This window comes from Manis pentadactyla, chromosome 9 (genome assembly GCF_030020395.1).
Source record: "Manis pentadactyla isolate mManPen7 chromosome 9, mManPen7.hap1, whole genome shotgun sequence".
In the NCBI taxonomy this organism is placed as follows: domain Eukaryota; kingdom Metazoa; phylum Chordata; class Mammalia; order Pholidota; family Manidae; genus Manis; species Manis pentadactyla.
Window position 1 is genome coordinate 54,280,252 of NC_080027.1, and position 21,091 is coordinate 54,301,342.

Below are 21,091 nucleotides of genomic sequence, written 5' to 3' on the forward strand. Positions count from 1 at the left end.
TATATGGGGGTTCCTCAGGTAGTCTTAATATAGTAAATTAAAGAAGAGTAAGCTAATAATGGAATCATTATTGAACATACCCACTGTAACGTTTTTAGGATCCATCATATAGGATCCAGAATTCATTTTCCCACATCTGTTTTTTAATATAATAAAAGTATGGAGAGAGATCTTACAACACCAGTAACATTTTCCAGAACTGGAAATACTGGTATTCTGTCTCAGTCTCTTTATCTCTATATATGTATGAAAGCAGGAAAGAAATAAAAAAGGAAGGTCATATGTAAGGAATTAAATAATTTCATAAAATTTGTAAGGTGTTGTTACCTCTATGCCATGTAATGCCATGTAACCACACAGTAAATTGCAATGTCACTAAATCATAAGTGATAAGACAGCTTATCTATTATCCAACTGGCACCAAAAGAAATAAGGAGTACCTTGATTGCAGTGGGTGCACTAGAGAGTGTCACCAATGTTCCGGCGGCTTCATATTTTACAGCAGGGCTAGATGACTGTAGTAAGTTATAGATGCAGCGAATGAAACGAGCCCTTTCTGATGGGTTAGCATGACAAACCTAAACAAGATAACATTTATTTAGAGTTCAACTGACTTCAGGGATACTTAGTTTCAAATAGATTTATATTTAAAAGCTGTTGGAATGCTAGTTTTCTTAATTTGAAAGCTAAGAATAGTCTTATGAAGACATCATATAAGATGTCGGCTGACATAGGATGACACACTGTGGCACAAGACTGGTTAACTTCAGAAAGAAATAGATTTTACTTCAAATAATTGCTACAGCTACTCATTCATTAGTTCAATCATAATTTATATTTTCTTTCTTTCACAAAAGGTTTTTAGATGGCTCAGAATAACAGATATGCATACTGTACACAAATGAAATAGGACAAGAAAATGTGAACTAACAAAAGCAAGGATAACAACACATTAACCAAGTACAACAACATGGGTAGTTTGATAGGATACTAAGTTTCTAAATTTTTATTCTGGTGTCACATCAAAAAGGGAAACAGGATGGATTACATTACTCTCAACAGCAGATAAAAGAAAAATATCAGTTCTTAAAGCAAGGAAGAAAACCTTTTTCAAATACTACTTATTATCTGGGAGCATATTCCATATTGGGGACACAAATGAATTTTATATCCTGTTCTAAATGCATTTTAATACCTTTACTTATGAAGTAAGTATTACTTATTTTTTCTCTTTTGAAGTTAGTATTTATGTAAGATTTTCCCAAAATGTATACAGTCAAGTCTCTATTACTCAAGCATGACTCAAAAGCTATTCCCACTTACTATAACCTGGACCCTGCTAGACAAAGTCACCAGATAGCAGAGAACCTCTATCCTTGAGAACCTCAATGGCATCCCTAAACCATACACATGAATTAAAAGGAGCTATATATTTATAGTTCTGATTTCATTTTAAATGCCAATTTCAAATGACTGGTACACTGTGTTGAAAGGGGCCTCTTTCCTGAAGAAGCAAAGACAGCTATAATTATTTAGCTGTGTCTGCTATGGGTATTTTGTTCACACCCTTCTATTTAATAAAGTCATTCCTAGTTTATTTTTTTTTTTTAGATAGTTATTTTTTATTGAAGGGTAGTTGACGCACAGTATTACATTACATTAGTTTCAAGTGTACAACACAGTGATAAAACATTTATATACATAATTCTAGGTTCCAGCTATCACCCTACCAAGCTGTTACAGTATCTTGACTATATTCCTTATGCTATACATTACATCCCGGTTACTTATTTATTTTACAATTGGAAGTCTGTCCTTTTTTTTTTTTTTTTTTTGTGAGGGCATCTCTCATATTTATTGATCAAATGGTTGTTAACGACAATAAAATTCTGTATAGGGGAGCCAATGCTCAATGCACAATCATTAATCCACCCCAAGCCTAATGTTCGTCAGTCTCCAATCTTCTGAGGCATAACAAACAAGTTCTTACATGGAGAATAAATTCTTACATAATGAATAAGTTACATAGTGAAGAGTACAAGGGCAGTCATCACAGAAACTTTCGGTTTTGCTCATGCATTATGAACTCTAAACAGTCAGTTCAAATATGAATACTCATTTGGTTTTTATACTTGATTTATATGTGGATACCACATTTCTCTCTTTATTATTATTATTTTTAATAAAATGCTGAAGTGGTAGGTAGATACAAGATAAAGGTAGAAAACATAGTTTAGTGTTGTAAGAGAGCAAATGTAGATGATCAGGTGTGTGCCTGTAGACTATGTGTTAATCCAAGCTAGACAAGGGCAATAAAACATCCACGTATGCAGAAGATTTCTCTCAGAACGGGGGGGTGAGGTTCTAAGCCTCACCTCTGTTGATCCCCAATTTCTCACCTGATGACCCCCCTGCGACTGTGCCTGTCTTAGGTTGTTCCTCCCTTGAGGAATCTTACCCGTCTCTGGCTAACCAGTCATCTTCCGGGACCATACAGGGAAATGTAAAGTTGGTAAGTGAGAGAGAAGCCTTATTGTTTGAAATGGTTAGCTTTTTATTTCTTTGCATATTTATGCCCTGTAGCTTCTATGCCCAGCATTTGTCTTGAGGTATCTTTACCACTTGGAAGAATTATGATACTCGGTAAATTTGATATGAGGCACGAATTCTATTTAAGGGTTGTAATTAGGAAGGAAGAAGAAAAGCTATAGAAGTAGCAGGCGGAAGAAAACATGGGAAGATTGATTATTTCTTTGACATATCTTCTTGTAGAGTAACTTCAGCATGTATAGGTTTTAAGCTACTACTTAAATTACGCACACACATTAACATAATAGGAGTATAGTTACATAACCAAAGCATATCTGTAATTACCAGCCATCTCTAGTGAAACCAAGAAAACCAGTTAGGCACCTTAGGCATTTGTGAAAACTTATCTATGATATGGTGGATATTGTCCAACTGAACTCCTAGTTTATTTTTTTTGGCCTCCAATGGTATCAATAGCAAAGCTGGGTATTACTGCATCTTTTATTTATTTTTTCCCACTTTACCAAATACTCAGCTTTATCACTTTTAACATTTTGCTGTATTTACTTCCCATTCATGTTTTTATACTTTTCCAAAAAATTTATGATGTAACCATAACCATAAACAACATATAGAATTGTTTGGCATATTTTGGACATTTTTGTGAACATTATCAGATCAGGCATCCTCCTGCAACTCACTTGATTTAGACACTGTTTTAGAAGCAGCCACACTGATATATGTAGCTGTTGTTCATTTACTCTAACTGCTGATCTGTATTCTGTTATGTGGACTTCTCCTGTGATTCCAGTTTTTCATTATCACACACTGTGCTGGGGTCATATGTAAGGAATGAAATAATTTCATAAAATTTAGGATCCATCATATAGGACCCAGAATTCATTCCTGTTTACAGTCTCCTTATGTATACAGAAAATAATTTGCCTGCTGCATCTTTTATTTGATCAGAACATTAAGATGCAATCTATTCTTTCAAAGGATATTATCAAACTAAAACATCACCAATAAAGCACTTAATTTTAAAACCCAAATCTCTTATCTAGTTTTAGACTGCCTGTTGGTCAGTAGCTTATAAAATCATATTAATATACTTAAAGTCTCTATTCTCTTTTACAATCGGGGAACATAAAAAAATACTTGAGGCTTTTCTGTTTATTTTTAGATTTCCAAAGTAGTCTGGTGTATACTAAAGAAAAGGTACTGAACTTTATTCCAAAGCCTAATTCATAATCTGTTCAGTAACTGAGCAGTACACAATGATTTCTTTGTAGCTATACTTGGTCAAGCCATGAGTTCTTGTAGAATTTTTTATGGAGGCTTAGAAAGAATGAAAGTATTTGGAAAGCAAAATAAACGAAGGGAAAAAGAAATAAAAGATTTTCAGAGGCCATACTATATAATATTTTTAATATTACCCTAGCAATTAAGCAGCATCCAGAAAGAAACTCTTTAACTTTGTCTTAAATTCTTAAGAGTTTACTTTACCCATCATAGATTAGTCTTACCTTATAAATCAGTTCAACAATAACCAATTGAAGAATGTCTCCAAATGTCTGAACTTGGTCAATACAAGTACTTAGGTAATCCAAAGCTCGATCCTTAAAAAATAAGTATATATTTATCAAACTCCACTTCATTCAATAAAAGGACTAAATGCAACTTTAAAAAACATGCACAACTAAATAAAAAACAAATGGGGAAATCAGGGCAAAGAAAAATTAACTGAAGGAAAAAAACGAAGATTAACACATACACATAAGATAAAAAGTCAAATACATCTTCTAGAAATGGGCCACACACCTGGGATCTGAAATTTCTAGCAGTTAAACCAAGGAGAAAAACACTGTTACATGATTAAGAGAATCCATAGAATCAAAACAAACCAGCTGCTTAGGAGTATAGTTATTCCTATTGCTGAGACCTAAAAGAAAAAGCCCATTGACTCTCATATACTTAACACTGTGATATGGAAAACTATGACCTCAACAAATCTCTACCAACACATTTTACTGAACTATTTCTGATTATGTCCCTTCATAAATGTAAACAGCATAATACCAAAAACACATATCAATAAAACCAACTCTATAAGCAGGATAAAACATTGTGGCCCAAATGAGCAGTTTTTTTATTATCTAGTTTATAAAGATAAAATATCAGCATCTAGATTTCAGAAGAATGGAAAAGACTCCATATTTTTCCATTTTTACGCATATTATTTCCTACATTTTGATAATAAATACCTGATAGCAAAAATTCTAAGATTAGATGCCACCAAGGTGTGCAGAGTCACTAACCACCAGCAGACACATATACTTTAACCACCAGCACAGTTGGATGCAAAGTGACATCAACTAATGAAATCTGAAGAGCCCACTAAGGACATACATCTACATGGAAGGCCACCCTTTTCTAAGAGACTTGGCTGAGGGTGGACTCTATAAAGCTACTATTTTTCTCTATTAAACAATTTTATATCTATACAAACAGAAGGAAAAACAAGCAAAGTCCCAGAATACAGTGCAACAGAATATGGCCATAATTTCAATGTTGAAAAACTGCAAAGTAGCTATTATTAAAGGGTTCTCCAATGTTTACTTAAAAAAAAAAAAAAAAAAAAGAATATACACATAAACAATACTCCAAAGGGTTAAGGAAAAAACTTTTTTTTTTTTACAAATTAACTTCAAAAACATAGAAAAAATCATATGTACCAAATCATATGTACCATAAACAAAATTACAGACTAAAATTTCATTAGGCTGTTGTAACAGCTTCAATTCTCATTTAAATGCAGTTATAAAATTATTTTTTAAAAAGTACTTTACCTGATCTGCATGAATCAGCATCATAAATGCATTCCTTTTGCAACTTGCATCCTTCTCATTCACCAGAAAATCATGTATCAGTTCAGGAGCATCAGGTATGAGATGTTCAAAATTTCTTGAAATAAAACAGGTAATATCATATTCAATGAACACTTACTTTGTTATTTTAGTAATTCCAAGGACACTGCCAAAACTAGCCTTTGTCAAACTTTATAGCACTATCAATTGTTTTGCCTTCTGAAACTAATCAATTAGAATTGTGGGTAGGATTCATAAGCTTACATCTTCATCTATTAAGTTACCAAATTAAGTTTTCCAGTTTAATAAAAAGCTGACTTACTCAACATGCTTTCTATCAGTTGAGTATCTCCAATAATTGTCTTTCATATACTTCAGGAATACAATACCAATGTTAATAATGACAACCAACATCAAGGTCCTGAAAGATCCTTCATTAAGCATTATCAGAGAAAAAAAAATCCTTTATTTGTATTAGCTATGCACTGTATTTACTTACTACCTTACTTCTTATTTTGGAAATTGTTAATTATATGTAGTATACAGAAAATACCAGCTTAATAAAAAACAGCACCTAGCTTCAACAATTACTAATTTATGACTACTTTCATTTCATCTATATCCCCACCCAATTCTCCCATATTACTTTGAAGCAAATACCAATTTATCATTTCTTCTGTTACTATATCAGTATGTTTCTCTAAAATTAAGGAACTCTTTTTAAAAATGAATCATAATGCCATTATCATACCTTAAAAATGTTAATAATTCCTTAATATCTCATATTCAGTGTTCAAATTTACAATAATCTAATTAACATAGTTTTTGTGTGTGCACTGTAGTTTAAATTCTGAAATTTCTGTAATCTGTATGATAACTTTCAAAGAACTCCACATTATTGAACAGAATACCACTTTTCCTAACAGATAACAAAATCTAATGTAACAGCAAAAGAAATATGAAATTATGTAACAATCAACTATTAAAAAACAAGTGTTTGTAAAAATTACATCTTACTTCTAAATGCATTGAAATCAGTTACTGTAAAAACTAAGCTCTCTAGACTCATTTAACTGGTTCTCTGAATTGTTTTTAAAGTCCAAAATCTTCAGCTTTCTAAGAACAGGACAGTTAAGAACTGCAACTGTTCCTATTAAAAAAAGTTCCCTCCTTAAGGCCTCTAAGCGTAAAAAGACAAGACCCACAATCCACAAAAAGAGAATTCTAACACTGGTCAAAAACTCAAAAGCCTAAAAGTGGCTAAGCAAATTAATAAATTAATTAAGTGGGGGCTGGGAGCTGAAGCAATACAATTTAGAATAGTAAGTATTGTCATAAACTGAAAGTGTACAACCCATGTAAAGCGGGTACTGTCATTCAATTTCAGCAGATCATTATCATGTAGAAACTAGGACCCAGTGTTGCCAGATCTTTTGACTTTTAAATGCTGACAACATAATAATAATAATAATAAAGAAAAAATATTGTTCAGGCCAAACAAAACATATCTGCAAGCTACATACAATCTGCAAGAAACCACTTTGGAGTCACCAGTCTCAAAGACTAAATAGTCCTCAGAGAACTAAGCCAAAGGAGTATCTCTATTTACCTATAGATAGTATAGATGGCCAAAACAGCATTTCTTCTAACGTAACTGTGCCGATGCTCCAAACAAGCACGGATAGCTGGCATTAAAGGTTCCAGCAATTCTGCTTCTTTCAATTTGCAAAGAAAACGAAGGGTAGATCCTCGAATAAATTCATTAGGATGCTGAAGATCCTGATATAAAAATTTAAACATGAAATATTAAGTTCTAGCATTAAAAAAAAATTTTTTTAATGTGGAATTTTACAAGGAAAAAAAATTAGAAAGTAGGTTTGAGGATAAAGGCCTAGATTATCAATTTCCATCAGATTCCTGTTGATTAAAACAACTTTTACATATCCCATCAATGTCTTATATACTATGTGTCACTGTTTTTCAGAAATAACACATAAAAAAGCCTGGAAAATGTCTGAAAAAAAGCAGCAATAAAACTTTTTACAATAATTCTTTACAACTTTAGTTCCAAATATCTACAAGTTATATCTTACCTAAGATCTAATTTTAAAAATTAAAACAAAGAGCATTCCACTGATTTTACAATTATTTAAAAATCAAAGCAATATTCAGAAATAATCACAGTTTACCTTTCTATATGCATCACATACAAGGATCATTTCATGTAAAAGTCTCCCATCTGGAGTTGTTTTAGGAACAATTTCCCAAAATACCAGAAGTAGTTTTTTGATGGTGTGGTCCTGAAGAGGTAGCACAAAACGAATGATGGTCATCAAAAGTCCAGGGAGCTTCTCACCATTCAGAATCATAATGATTACTTTCTTCAAAGCTTCAGTCTTTGACTTCACATCTCCTTTTTCTGAGTCAAAATTAAAAAAAAAAAAAAAGCACAATTATTTCAAGTGAAAATCCCTCAGATAATTTTAAAAGTAACTAATAAAATAAAACACTTTCTTACTTTATCAGCAGCAATAGTAATAACCATATTAACCCAAGGGACAAGGCTTCTTCACCTAGCTCTGAGGAGAACAAGCTGTATGATTTTATACAAGTCACTTATCTCTGAACCTCATGATTCCTTATATACAATATGAAGGCATTGGATTAGATTTCTGTTCCCTACCCAACGGAGTTAATGCAGAGGCCATGAATCTATAGGTATACCAAATAATGCATGCCTCAAACACACACGTGCTACTTCTCAAAATGTAAAAAAGATGTTAAGTGCTTCTGAATTCAAAACAGCTTTTAGTAAGTGTGTATTTTCTCAACTGAAGTTACAACAGCTATTATGGGGCTTGGAGAAGAGGGGAGATTCAGAGACATTTTTTTCAACAGTAGAAAGTTCCTCAAACTCAGAAAGACTGGGAACTAACAGACTAGATTAATTCCAAATTCCATCATATTTCTACAAGCTATAAAACTTCAGAATCTTATTTCTTAAGAAATTACTTTAGAAAAAAGATTCAAGATGACAGCGTGAGAGATGAGATGGAGAATTCCTCCCAAAACCACAAATAGTATGAAAATATAGTTAATTGCTACAACTAACCCTAAAACAGCACCAAGAAGGCTGAACCAGACTGCATGCAGACCTCATGAACAGAGCAGACCTCATGAACACAGGGTAACGTACCAAAGCCTTTGTCAGTTGGGACCCAAGCCCTTCCCCCACCCCAGCTCACCTGTGGGAGGAAGAGAAACGGCCGGGCGGATGGGGGTGGGGGTGGAAGCCTAGAACTGCTGAACACCAAGCCCTGGAGGTCTGCTTTCCGAGCAGAAACCTACACTGTGGTGCTCTGGATGTTGGGGAGCTCAGACAGGTGGAGTGCTTGAGAGACAGATTGCGGCCATTTGTGGGGGAGGGGGATCCACACCAGGCTGCACTGTGACAGAGGAAAGGCAGGCGGTCTGAGAGGCTTCCTAGCAGCGAGAGGGCTGCTGAAGGAGCAGGGTTTGCACGGCCCTTGCTGCATGGGGGAGGGGAGAGCTGGACAAGGTTGTCTGGGCACGCTCTGCCCAGCTGGTTGGGAACTTTGAGGAACTTCAGGTGCCCCATCCCCCTGGCTGCCTACTCAGCTCCTAGGCTCCCCACTGTGACATGCATCCAGCTGCGCCTTCCTCCTGGCCTGTCTACACCAGTTCACAAACCGGCAATCACTGTGCTGGCGTCAGGCCAGCCAGAAGGAGGCTCAGCCTACAACAGCTATGGACACAAAGCACAGAGGCTTACACCTGTGTGCTTGGCCCACTGGCTCTGACACTTGAGACAGGCTGCGCAGACGGGAATCAGGAAACAGATCTTTCCTGCCCCCAGGCACAGCTCCACTCCGCTCCACACACCAGCCTCACTCTAGGGGCTGAGCAGCTGCAGAGACTGGAGCTTCTGGGCACTAGGGGGCACCACACAGAATTATGAAACATCAAAAAAACATGGTTCAGACCAAAATCTCACAACCCCCAGAAAAAGGGCCTAATGAAACTGAACTCACCAATCTGCCTGAAAGAGTTCAAAATAAAAATCATAAACATGCTTATGGAGGTACAGAAAAATGTTCAAGAACTCAGGGACAAATTTAAGTCGGAGATTCAATCATTAAGAAATTCCATATCTGAAATGAAACATACAATGGGGGGATTTCAAAGCAGATTAGATGTAGTAGAAGAGACGGTAAATGGAATAAAAATTAGAGAAGAGAAATACAAAGAAGCTGAGGCACAAGGAGAAAAAAGAATCTCTAAGAATGAAAGAATATTGAGAGAACTGTGTGACCAATCCAAACAGAACAATAATCGTGTTATAGGGGTACCAGAAGAAGAAGAGAGAGAAAAAGGGGTAAAAAGTGTCATTGAGGAGGCAATTACTGAAAACTTCCCCAATCTGGGGAAGGAGATAGTCTCTCAGGCCATGGAGGTGCACATATCTCCCAACATAAGGGACCCAAGGAAGACAACATCAAGACATACAATAATTAAAATGACAAAGATCAAGGACAAAGACAGACTTTTAAAAGCAGCTAGAGAGAGAAAAAAAGATCACATACAAAAGAAAACTCATCAGGCTATCATCAGACTTCTCAACAGAAACCTTTCAGGCCAGAACCAAGGCCTTGAACCAAGAATACTCTACCCGGCAAGGTTATCATTTAAATTTGAAGGAGGGATTAAACAATTTTCAGATAAGCAAAAGCTGAGAGAATTCATCTCTCATAAACCACCTCTACACCATCTATAGGGACTCCTATAGATGGAAGTACTCCTAAAGCTAAATAGATGCCACCCAAGGGATAGACAAAGAGCACAGAATATGATTCATAACATACAAAGAATGGAGGAGGAAGAAAAAGGAGGAAAAAAAAAAAGAACCTTTAGGTTGTGTTTGTGATAGCACATGAAGGGAGTTAAATTAGACTGTTAGATAGTAAGGGAATAACCCTTGAACCTTTGGTAACCACGAATCTAAAGCCTGCAATGGCAATAAGTACATGCCTATCGATAATCACCCTAAATGTAAATGGTCTGAATGCACCAATCAAAAGACATAGTCACTGAATGGATTAAAAAACAAGACTCATCTATATGCTTCCTACAAGAGACTCACTTCAAACCCAAAGACACACACAGACTGAAAGTAAAGGGATGGAAAAAGATATTTCATGCAACTAACAGGGAGAAAAAAGCAGGAGTTGCAGTACTTGTATCAGACAAAATAGACTTGAAAATAAAGAAAGTCACAAGAGACAAAGAAGGACATTACATAATGATAAAGGGGTTAGTCCAACAAGAGGATATAACTATTATAGATATCTATGCACCCAACACAGGATCACCTACATATGTGAAACAAATACTAACAGAATTAAAGGGGGAAATACAATGCAATGCATTCATTTTAGGAGACTTCAACACACCCCTAACTCCAAACAACAGATCAACCAGACAGAAAATAAGTAAAGAGACAGGCACTGAACAACACATTAGAACAGATGGACCTAACAGACATCTACAGAACACTTCATCCAAAAGCAACAGGATACACATTCTTCTCAAGTGCACATGGAACATTTTAAAGAGCAGATCATAGACTAGGCCACAAAAAGAGCCTCAGTAAATTCAAAAGGATTGAAATTGTACCAACCAGCTTCTCAGATCACAAAGGTATGAAACTAGAAATAAATTACACAAAGAAAATGAAAAACCCACAAACTCATGGAGGCTTAATAACATGCTCCTAAATAATCAATGGATCAATGACCAAATAAAAACAAAGATCAAGCAATATATGGAGACAAATGACAATAATTCAACAACATAAAATCTATGGGACGCAGCATAGGCCATGCTAAGAGGAAAGTATATTGCAGTACAGGCGTACCTCAGGAAAGAAGAATAATCCCAAATGAACAGTCTAAACTCACAATTAATGAAACTAGAAGAGGAAGAACAAATGAGGCCCAAAGTCAGTAGAAGGAGGGACATAATAAAGATTAAAGTAGAAATAAATTAAATTGAGAAGAATAAAACAATAGAATCAATGAAAGCAGGAGCTGGTTCTTTGAGAAAATAAACAAAATAGATAAACCTCTAGCCAGACTAATCAAGAAAAAAAGAGTCTACACACATAAAAGGAATCAGAAATGAGAAAGGAAAAATCACCATGGACACCACAGAAATACAAAGAATTATGAGAGAATATTACAAAAAATTATATGCTAACAAACTGGATAACCTAGAAGAAATGGACAACTTCCTAGAAAAATACAACCTTACAAAGCTGACCCAGGAAGAAATAAAAATCTGAATAGACCAATTACCATCAAAGAAAATGAATTGGTAATCAACAAACTACCGAAGAACAAAACTCCTGGATCAGATGGTTTCACTGCTGAATTTTACTAAACATTTAGTGAAGACCTAGTACCCATCCACCATAAAGATTTCAAAAAAGTAGAAGAGGAGGGAATACTCCCAAACTCATTCTACGAGGCCAACATCACTCTACTACCAAAACCAGGCAGAGATACTACAAAAAAAGAAAATTACAGACCAATATCCCTTATGAACATAGATGCAAAAAACTCAACAAAATACTAGCAAACCGAATTCAAAAATACATCAAAAAGATCATCTATCATGATCAAGTGGGATTCATGCCAGGGATGCCAAGGATGGTACAACATTTGAAAATTCATCAACATCATCCACTGCATCAACAAAAAGGAGGACAAAAACCACATGATCATCTCCACAGATGCTGAAAAAGCATTTGACAAAATTCAACATCCATTCATGATAAAAACTCTCAACAAAATGGGTATAGAGGGCAAGTACCTCAACATAATAAAGGCCATATATGACAAACACACAGCCAACATTATACTTAACAGTGAGAAGCTGAAAGCTTTTCCTTTAAGATCGAGAACAAGGCAAGGATGCCCACTCCTCCCACTTTTATTCAACATATTTCTGGATGTCCTAGCCACGACAATCAGACAAAAAGAAATAAAAGGCATCCAGATTGGCAAGGAAGAAGTCAAACTGTCCCTGTTTGCAGATGACATGATACTGTATGTAAAAACCCTAAAGAATCCACTCCAAAACTACTAGATCTAATATCTGAATTCAGCAAAGTTGCGTGATACAAAATTAATACACAGAAATCTGTTGCATTCCTATACACTAACGATCAACTATCAGAAAGAGAAACCAAGAAAACAATTCCATTCACAATTGCATCAGAAAGAAGAACAAAACATCTAGGAATAAACCTAACCAAGCAAGTGAAAGACCTATACCCTGAAAACTACAGGACACTCTTAAAATAAATTCAAGAGGACACCAACAAATGGAAATTCATCCCATGTTCTTGGCTAGGAAGAATATTGTCAAAATGGCCATCCTGCCTAAAGCAATCTACAGATTCAATGCAATCCCTATCAAAATACCTACAGCACTCTTCAATGAATTAGAGAAAATACTTTTAAAATTCATATGGAACCATAAAAGACCCCAAATAGCCAAAGCAATCCTGAGAAGGAAGAATAAAACAGGGAGATTTACGCTCCCTGACTTCAAGCTCTACTACAAAGCCACAGTAATCAAGACAATTTGGTACTGGCACAAGAACAGACCCATAGACCAGTGGAACAGAATAGAGTCCAGATTTAAACCCAAGCATATATGGTCAATTAATATATGATAAAGGAGCCATGGATATACAATGGGTAAATGACAGCCTCTTCAACAGCTGGTTTTGGCAAAACTGGACAGCTACATGTAAGAGAATGAAACTGGATTATTGTCTAACCCCATACACAAATGTAAACTCAAAATGGATCAAAGACTTGAATGTAAGTCATGAAACCATAAAACTCTTAGGAAAAAACATAGGCAAAAATCTCTTGGACATAAACATGAGCGACTTCTTCATGAACATATCTCCCTGGGCAAGGGAAACAAAAGCAAAAATGAACAAGTGGGACTATATCAAGCTGAAAAGCTTCTGTACAGCAAAGGATACCATCAGTAGAACAAAAAGACACCCTACAGTATGGGAGAATATATTCATAAATGACAGATCTGATAAAGGGTTGATACCCAAAATATATAAAGAGCTCATGTACCTCAACAAACAAAAAGCAAATAATCCAATAAAAAAATGGGCACAGGATCTGAACAGACACTTCTCCAAAGAAGAAATTCAGATGGCCAACAGACACATGAAAAGATGCTCCACATCGCTAGTTATCAGAGAAATGAAAATTAAAACCACAATGAGATATCACCTCACAGCAGTTAGGATGGCAAACATCTAAAAGACAAACAACAACAAATGTTGGCAAGGATGTGGAGAAAGGGGAACCCTCCTACACTGCTGGTGGGAATGTAAACTAGTTCAACCATTGTGGAAAGCAGTATGGAGGTTCCTCAAAAAACTCAAAATAGAAATATCATTTGACCCAGGAATTCCACTTCTAGGAATTTACCCTAAGAATGCAGCAGCTCAGTTCGAAAAAGACATATACACCCCTATGTTTATCGCAGCACTATTCACAATAGCCAAGAAATAGAAGCAACCTAAGAGTCCATCAGTAGATGAATGGAAAAAGAAGATATGGTACATATACACAATGGAATATTATTCAGCCATAAGAAAAAAACAAATCCTACCATTTGCAACAAAGTGGATGGTGCTAGAGGATATTAAGCTCAGTGAAATAAGCCAGGCAGAGAAAGCAAGTATCAAATGATTTCACTCATCTGTGGAGTATAAGAACAAAGAAAAAACTGAAGGAACAAAACAGCAGCAGACTCACAGAACCCAAGAATGGATTAACAGTTACCAAAGGGAAAGGGACTGTTGGGGATGGGTGGAAAGGGAGGGATAAGGGGGAAAATGGGGCATTACGATTAGCACACATAATGTAGGGGGGTGGGGACATGGGGAAGGCAGTATGTAAAGACAAGTAATGATTCTACAGCATCTTACTACGCTGATGGACAGTGACTGTAATGGGGTATGTTGGGGGGACTTGATAAAAGGGGGAGTCTAGTAACAATAATGTTGTTCAAGTAATTGTACATTAACGATATTAAAAAAATTACTTTAATAATTGGAAGAAAGTTACAATATACTACATTATTTAAAGATGGCGCATTTAAGATGGTAGTTTACTATTACTTAGCCTACAAATACATGTACTTTATTTCACACAATACATAACTTCATATCATTATCATTGCATACTGAAGAAATTTACAGTAAAAATATTTTGGATCCAAAACTGAAAGGCAGAAATCTAAGAGATGTGCACACTGTTCCTATAATTGTTTAGATCTTAAAAAAGAAAAAAAATCTATTAAGAGAGAAAAAGAGGGATGACAAGTCTTTAATAACTTTAAGAGTTAGCATCAGGAAAAGAATAGAACTAGAAATGAATTTCCAACAATTAGAGCTAAGTGACTATTAAATAGTAAGTTCCTTGTTGTTGCTAAAGAGACAGAGACTGTGAATGATCAGTCAGTCAAGTTACAGGAAGGCTTTAAGCTTCTGAAGAACTGTACTAGGTAAATGCAAAGTTCTTTCTAGCCCCCAAAACCTATTACTAGCTTAGTATGTTATGTTTTCACCTGTTGCAGAATAGAGAATTGCCTCAGGAATCTGGATTGAGAACACCATGAGGGTTGAGAACACCATGAGGGTTATTGCCAAATTTATCCTGCAAGGGTCAGTATTTTTGTTTAAAACAGCCTAACTTCTCATGCATCTCTCCCTACTTATTATCTCCTGCCACATGTGAAAAACAACTGGTGTGTGTCGTATCAAATCAGGAAATAAACAATTATAAAAGGATGAAATGAGTATCAATCTGGGCAAGACTTCAGTTACAAGCCTGGGAGGATGACAAAAACAAAGCATCAAGAGTGATGACACTAACAGTAAATATGAAAATAAGGCAAATTAGGCAAAGTTCAAAGTGGCTGAAATATTCACTGAGCCTAAACAGGTTTCCCTCTCTTTTTCCTGAAGCTTCCTTTCTGAATTAAAAAAAAAAAATTTTGTTTTTTCTTCCCTAATCTGATAGTATATAGGACACAAAGTCCAAACAGCATAAAATTGTATCACTATAAAGCTGATGTCTTTTTTTGTTCCAGTTTTTAACTAATTTTCATAAATTAGCAAAACGAGCTAAAACTTTAGCAGGATAAAACTCCACTTGTAACTAAAGGTTAAAAAGTTTTCAAGTTCAATAGCAAACTTGTAAAAATCCTACACCATTTGTATTTCAAGCCTCCTCAACCCCAATTTTCATTTATTCCAACAATTCAAACTGAGGTGAAGGATGCTTCTTTCTACACATATAGGGACTTCTTTTCCTCAATGAGCAAAACCAAAAATGTTGAAAATTTCAAAATCACTTCAATTCACCAAAATATAGTAAGTATTTCCTAGTCCAGGGAATATATGATCATAAGAGCTCATATTCATTGATTAAAGAAAGTACAGGTAAAGCAACTCAGTATTTCACCAAATGAAAAAAATATTTGTTACTCAAATTGCAAACTACTTCTAAATTGTGTCTCATCTCAACTCTTTTGAGATAAAGTAAAAATTACATATGAAATTTGAGACCACTTATTTACTACTAGGGGAAGGGCAGTCAAAGCAGTTGCAATTAAGAAATGGGTATTGTTATATTTAAGGATAGGTTTTGTTCTTTATTCTCCCAGTTGTAGTCTTAAGTATTGTGGGGTCTAAAATGAAAACCCTTAAATTTTAAGAAAAAAAATGGTAGTGAAAATTTATTCATTAATTTGCATTCCACTCTGCCATCTTACAAAAATATGAAAAAAACTATATGTGGCTTTTGTACATAAGGTTATCAGTTTAAATGCCACAAAACAGGGTTTTTGTCCTCTAAAAACAGAGCTTAAAAGAAACCTATTATTAAGTGACCAAAAATCAGGAGGTATTCCTTTACTGCTGATTAAGAGGTGGGAATAGGCAAGTGAAATATTGTCTCATTTTAAACTGCAAACTATCTTCTAACAGATACTTTCAGGATCTGAAGCATAATTTTCACTCTATTTTAAACAGTAGTCATTAGTTTCACTTAAACTTATCTTTAGTAGTTCAATTAAGCAAGAATCATTATTTTGTAATGTGCATTACTTTCAAAACCTTTTTAGAAAACCATTCAAAAAAGGAGACCTAGTATACACTTTTAAAATTCAGAAATATACTTATTTTCTTCCTGGCATAAATGCTTTAAAAACGAAAAACTTGACCTTTCTGGAACATTCATGAGTATTCCAGTGTTGACTTCATTTGTTCAACAGGTGGCAAACCCAAGGAACTAAATTCTTTTGGTTTAACAAGATAAGTAGTATGAAGTTAAGTGCACAAGAAACCTAAGACATTCAAATATACATTCTCACTCTGTTACCTATAGAGAATTGTCGCTACATTTAAGCATAATATATTAAACTACATAAACTGTTATTCTGACAAATATCTAACTAAATTATTACACTTCTTTAGCTTTACTAAGCTAAACTGAGATGTTGTTCTATATCCAAAAAAAACAATATTGCATGTCTAACGGTAACAAGACTTTTAATAGGCCGTAATAGGCCTTTAATAAGACCAAAGGACTATTGAAGAGATCCTACTTTAAACAAAAACTAAGCATTTCTACTTACAAGGGACTTGAAATGCAAATGAGCTTTTTATTTTAATGTTTTTCTATTTCATATTCAAAGTATTGACAAAGTTTACCTAGATCATTTTTTAAGCTAATTTCGGATGGTGGTTCTGAATCCATTGGCACGTTAATTAACGTATAGCAAACGTTCTCAGCAGCCGTCATGGTTTCCGGTTATAATCAACCCTTGATACAAAATTTAAGGATAACAGATGCCAGAAAATCTAGAAAAGTAAATACAAGGTTATCATTACAAGTAAAAAAAATAAGTAAAAACAATACCAGTAACCACAGTCCTCTTAACTGTCTAAAGTTCATCTTGTTTGGCTTATGATATTAAAGTATTAGGAGAGGAGGGTCAATCTATATTGTGTCCCATAAAAATAAAGCCTAATACAATAAAAAACACATCTATCAGTCTCGGCCTAAGGAATACATCTCCCACCCCACTACCCCGCCCAGGGTTTAAGAATGCCGTACTGCAGAATTAAGACCCACAATGAGGAGACAGTCCTCCAGCCCCACTATGTTATAGAACCGTGATTTTTTTTTTTTTAACAACACACAATCAGGGCTATTCAAGTTAAGAGATCCTGTGCACGAACACTCTGCTAAAATCTTAAAGCTCTTTATCGAGACCGTGGGTGGGACCCGACTGTGTCAGTGGGTCCCTCTATCGTGTGCTGTTCTCCCGTCCCCTCACCCTTTCTCCTGCAAAGCAGGCCCCGGCCTGGAACGGCGAGCCCGGGTGTCCTGGGAGGGAGAAGAGCTCTGGGCTGTACGCACGCCGGGATGGGCAGTCCGGCCCGGAGTTTCCCAGCCCACCCGTTCCGCTTCGCAAGGCCCGGACGGGAGCGGCCTAGTCGCTCCCCCTCCTCATCTTCTCGCTAGAGAGCCAGTTCCTCCGACTCTGCCCGACCCAGCAGGCCTCGGGGTTTGGGGGCTTACTGCCTGCTACCTGGCTCCGACGGGCAGCAGCTAGGACCACCGCGGGTCCGTCTGCTTGGGCTCCGACCCGCAGCTGCAGCCGCGGATCCACAGAGTCCTTGGCTGACGTGGAAATGGGTGGGGAGACTACCAAGACCAGAACCACCTAGCACCTACGGCAACTCAGAAAGGTCATGCCTTCTCCGTCTTGCGGTTGCGCGCTGCAAGAACGTCCTATAAATTTCTGCCTCTTCTCAAGTTCCCATGTGGTTAGCTGTAGGCAGCAGAGAGGATTGGAAACGTATTTAGTACGTTTTCCCTGCAGGCCAGGTGCTGAATTAAGCTCTGTGATCATTAAACGCTACTTAGAAATTGTTTCTTCTTCCAGGAACTAAAATAGCTAAGGGGAGGAAGGGCTTGACGAGAAGAGAAACACATACTAGGGCTGTGGAGGTTGGGAGTTGGAAGGCCTTTTCTAGCTCACCCGCTAACAAACTGGGAAAGTAACTTCAGTCCTTGTAATAAGGGACTGAGGGTCCATTTCAGTTCATAACATCTGCAGTAGTCCGAACCTTTGTCTCTGCAGTTAGGCTGGGGTAGTTTGAACATCAAGGTCGCACTGGTGTAATTTCTGGTCTTTATTTACTGATAGTCCCTTTCATGATCCTTTCTGAGCACTGATTAAATTTTATGCATAAAGGGAGACTGACAGTCACTGCTTTAAAGGATTTTTACCTATCTCCAAAGGCCTAAGTTATAGCTACATTCAGCCACAGCACCTTCTGTTTTGCCTATTTGAGACTCCACATCCCCACACTGCCACCCCCCACCCAAAAAGGGTTTTCTAGCCAGTGGTTAATTTTTTTCAATGATTAATTTATAAAAAGTTTTTGTAGCCTTAGGGAAAATATGAACACAAAGAGGTCTGACAGAACCTGTCCTTATTAACAGATTTACCTCACAGAGACAGAACACAAACTGCCTCATCTATCTTGAATCCACTGAGATTTCTTCTTTTTGGAACAATCAAGCAAAACATGAAAAAATTCTCTAAGCACCCAAAATACACTGCAAGGACCATTTATGTGTTTATATCACTTTCTAAGAGTGCTCCTCAAATCCTGTGCACTTTATAAAAATTTTTTGTCTTGAAATAATTGTAGTGTTAGAAACCCCATATAATTTCACTAGTTTCTTCCAATTGTATTACTTGCATAATTATATTCAAATTCAACATTATATTCAATATTATCAAATTCAGGAAATTGACATTGATAAAATTTATGCATCCTCAGGTTTTGCTGGTTTTACATGTACTGAGTTGTATATTTAGTTCTAGGCAACTTTAACATGTTTAGATTCATGTGATCACCAGCAGTCAAGATATAAGGATCCCTCCTGCTATCATTTTCGTCATAGCCACTTCCCTCCTTAGCCCCTAGCAACTAGTGACCGTGTGTCTACCTCTACAATTTTGTGATTTCAGGAAGATGTAGTATAAATTATACAATGCTCTTTTGAAATTGGTTTTTTACTAGGTATAATGATTCCCCCAAGATCAACCCAAGATTGTGTATAGAATAAGGCTTATCATGACTGAGTCATTAAGGAAACCTATTAAATATGTAAAGAAGGCAAGAAAATGCAATGTTTAACAAAACCTCATTTTAGGCCTGCACTTAAATTTGTCATTGGCAGTGTATACATTATTGCATATTCTTAAATACAGAGCTTGTTAAACAGTTATCAGGACCTTATGTAGCCGAATTCTTCCCAACTTGTTATAACATGCACTTTGTTTGGGGGCTTATTTTTACATTAGCATGTAATTATATCATTTTGAATGCTTTTCAAATTGTAATTGAGAGCAAGGACCTTGTCATAAACCAAAAATCATAAAAATTTAGATGTCTAATAAATAAAGGCCTGGAGAAAAAGAGTCTTAAACCCAAATCATCAAATGGGCAAACACTAAAAAAGCTGGGACTAGAATCTGAATCCTGTCACCAACTTTACTGCTTCTTATTTTTAACCATATCAGGTCTTCAAAGCTGCTCACATAGATGCTTAATAGATTTCAGGTGAATTGAATATTATTTTTTATGCCAAAGTGATAGGTTTTATGAAAGGACATTATTAGGAATTTTTTTTTAAATTATTTAACACAGACTATGTGGAATGACTGAGACCAAGCAACATGAAAAGGCATCACAATGAACTTGTACAGGCAGCAGGGATGAATTTTATTGGGATGAGGATTTTTAGTTCTGAAGTCAGTGTGTAAAGCTAAAACCACGTATTAAAAAACTACTCAAATTGCCTCCAAAGTACAATACAGATCACTAATTTTTTTTCAGCTGAGCACCAGACAAGTAATTGGTTTACATTAAGGGAATAGGTACAAAATACACACACACATACTCTTTAAACAATAGAATCACTCAACAAAGAGGCTCACACAAAGGGGAGAGACCTGGGGCAAGAGCAGATTATGAAGTTTCCTGCTTCTGCTTTCTCCCTCAGACTATATATCCATTGAGTTTGGTGGCACGTGGGAGCACTCCCTCTCATTCACTTATTTTGTGTTAAGTTACATGCTCCTGATGCAACTCCACTGTATATCAAACAGTACTTGTGGCCTCATCCCGAGCTCAAATGGCAGTACTCTTGAGGTTACTTCCAGAGTAGAGACTGCCATCTCACACATTTCTGTATTTTGTCAGAAGTCTTTCAACAAGATTGCCAGTCTCTTACCATTTGCCCTTCCAGAAGTCACAAATTTTAAAGTTTAGAGCAGCCTGGAAAAAAAATTAAACTAACATTTTATGAATTTTAGAGTGTATAAGGTGTTTTCACATAAATTCTCCCATTTAACCTTCACAAAAATTCTCCATAAGATTTCCTTAAAACAGGGCTAAGGAACTTGCCTGAAACCAACAGCAGCTAATTAGAATTAGATATAAAACCCAGGTTCCCCTTCTATAAATGGACTGCTCCTCTATA

The 21,091-nt window shown here is 36.0% G+C and overlaps 1 protein-coding gene across 2 annotated transcripts in view; it reads right to left on the reverse strand.

The window, feature by feature from the left end:
• Positions 1-18,261, reverse strand: part of COPB1 (COPI coat complex subunit beta 1) — a 50,976-nt gene extending 32,715 nt beyond the window's left edge. Inside the window, exons 1-7 of one of the 2 annotated variants that reach the window (XM_036918070.2) lie at positions 18,110-18,261; positions 17,236-17,385; positions 7,586-7,815; positions 7,006-7,175; positions 5,379-5,493; positions 4,056-4,148; positions 441-578 (exon numbers count right to left, since the gene is read on the reverse strand). In XM_036918070.2, coding sequence (XP_036773965.1) covers positions 441-578; positions 4,056-4,148; positions 5,379-5,493; positions 7,006-7,175; positions 7,586-7,815; positions 17,236-17,326 — 837 coding nt within the window. In that variant the 5' untranslated portion in view covers positions 17,327-17,385; positions 18,110-18,261. The remainder of the gene's footprint in view (positions 1-440; positions 579-4,055; positions 4,149-5,378; positions 5,494-7,005; positions 7,176-7,585; positions 7,816-17,235; positions 17,386-18,109) is intronic. The other variant, XM_057507414.1, reaches the window with a different exon arrangement.
• Between the last annotated feature and the right edge of the window lie 2,830 nt (positions 18,262-21,091).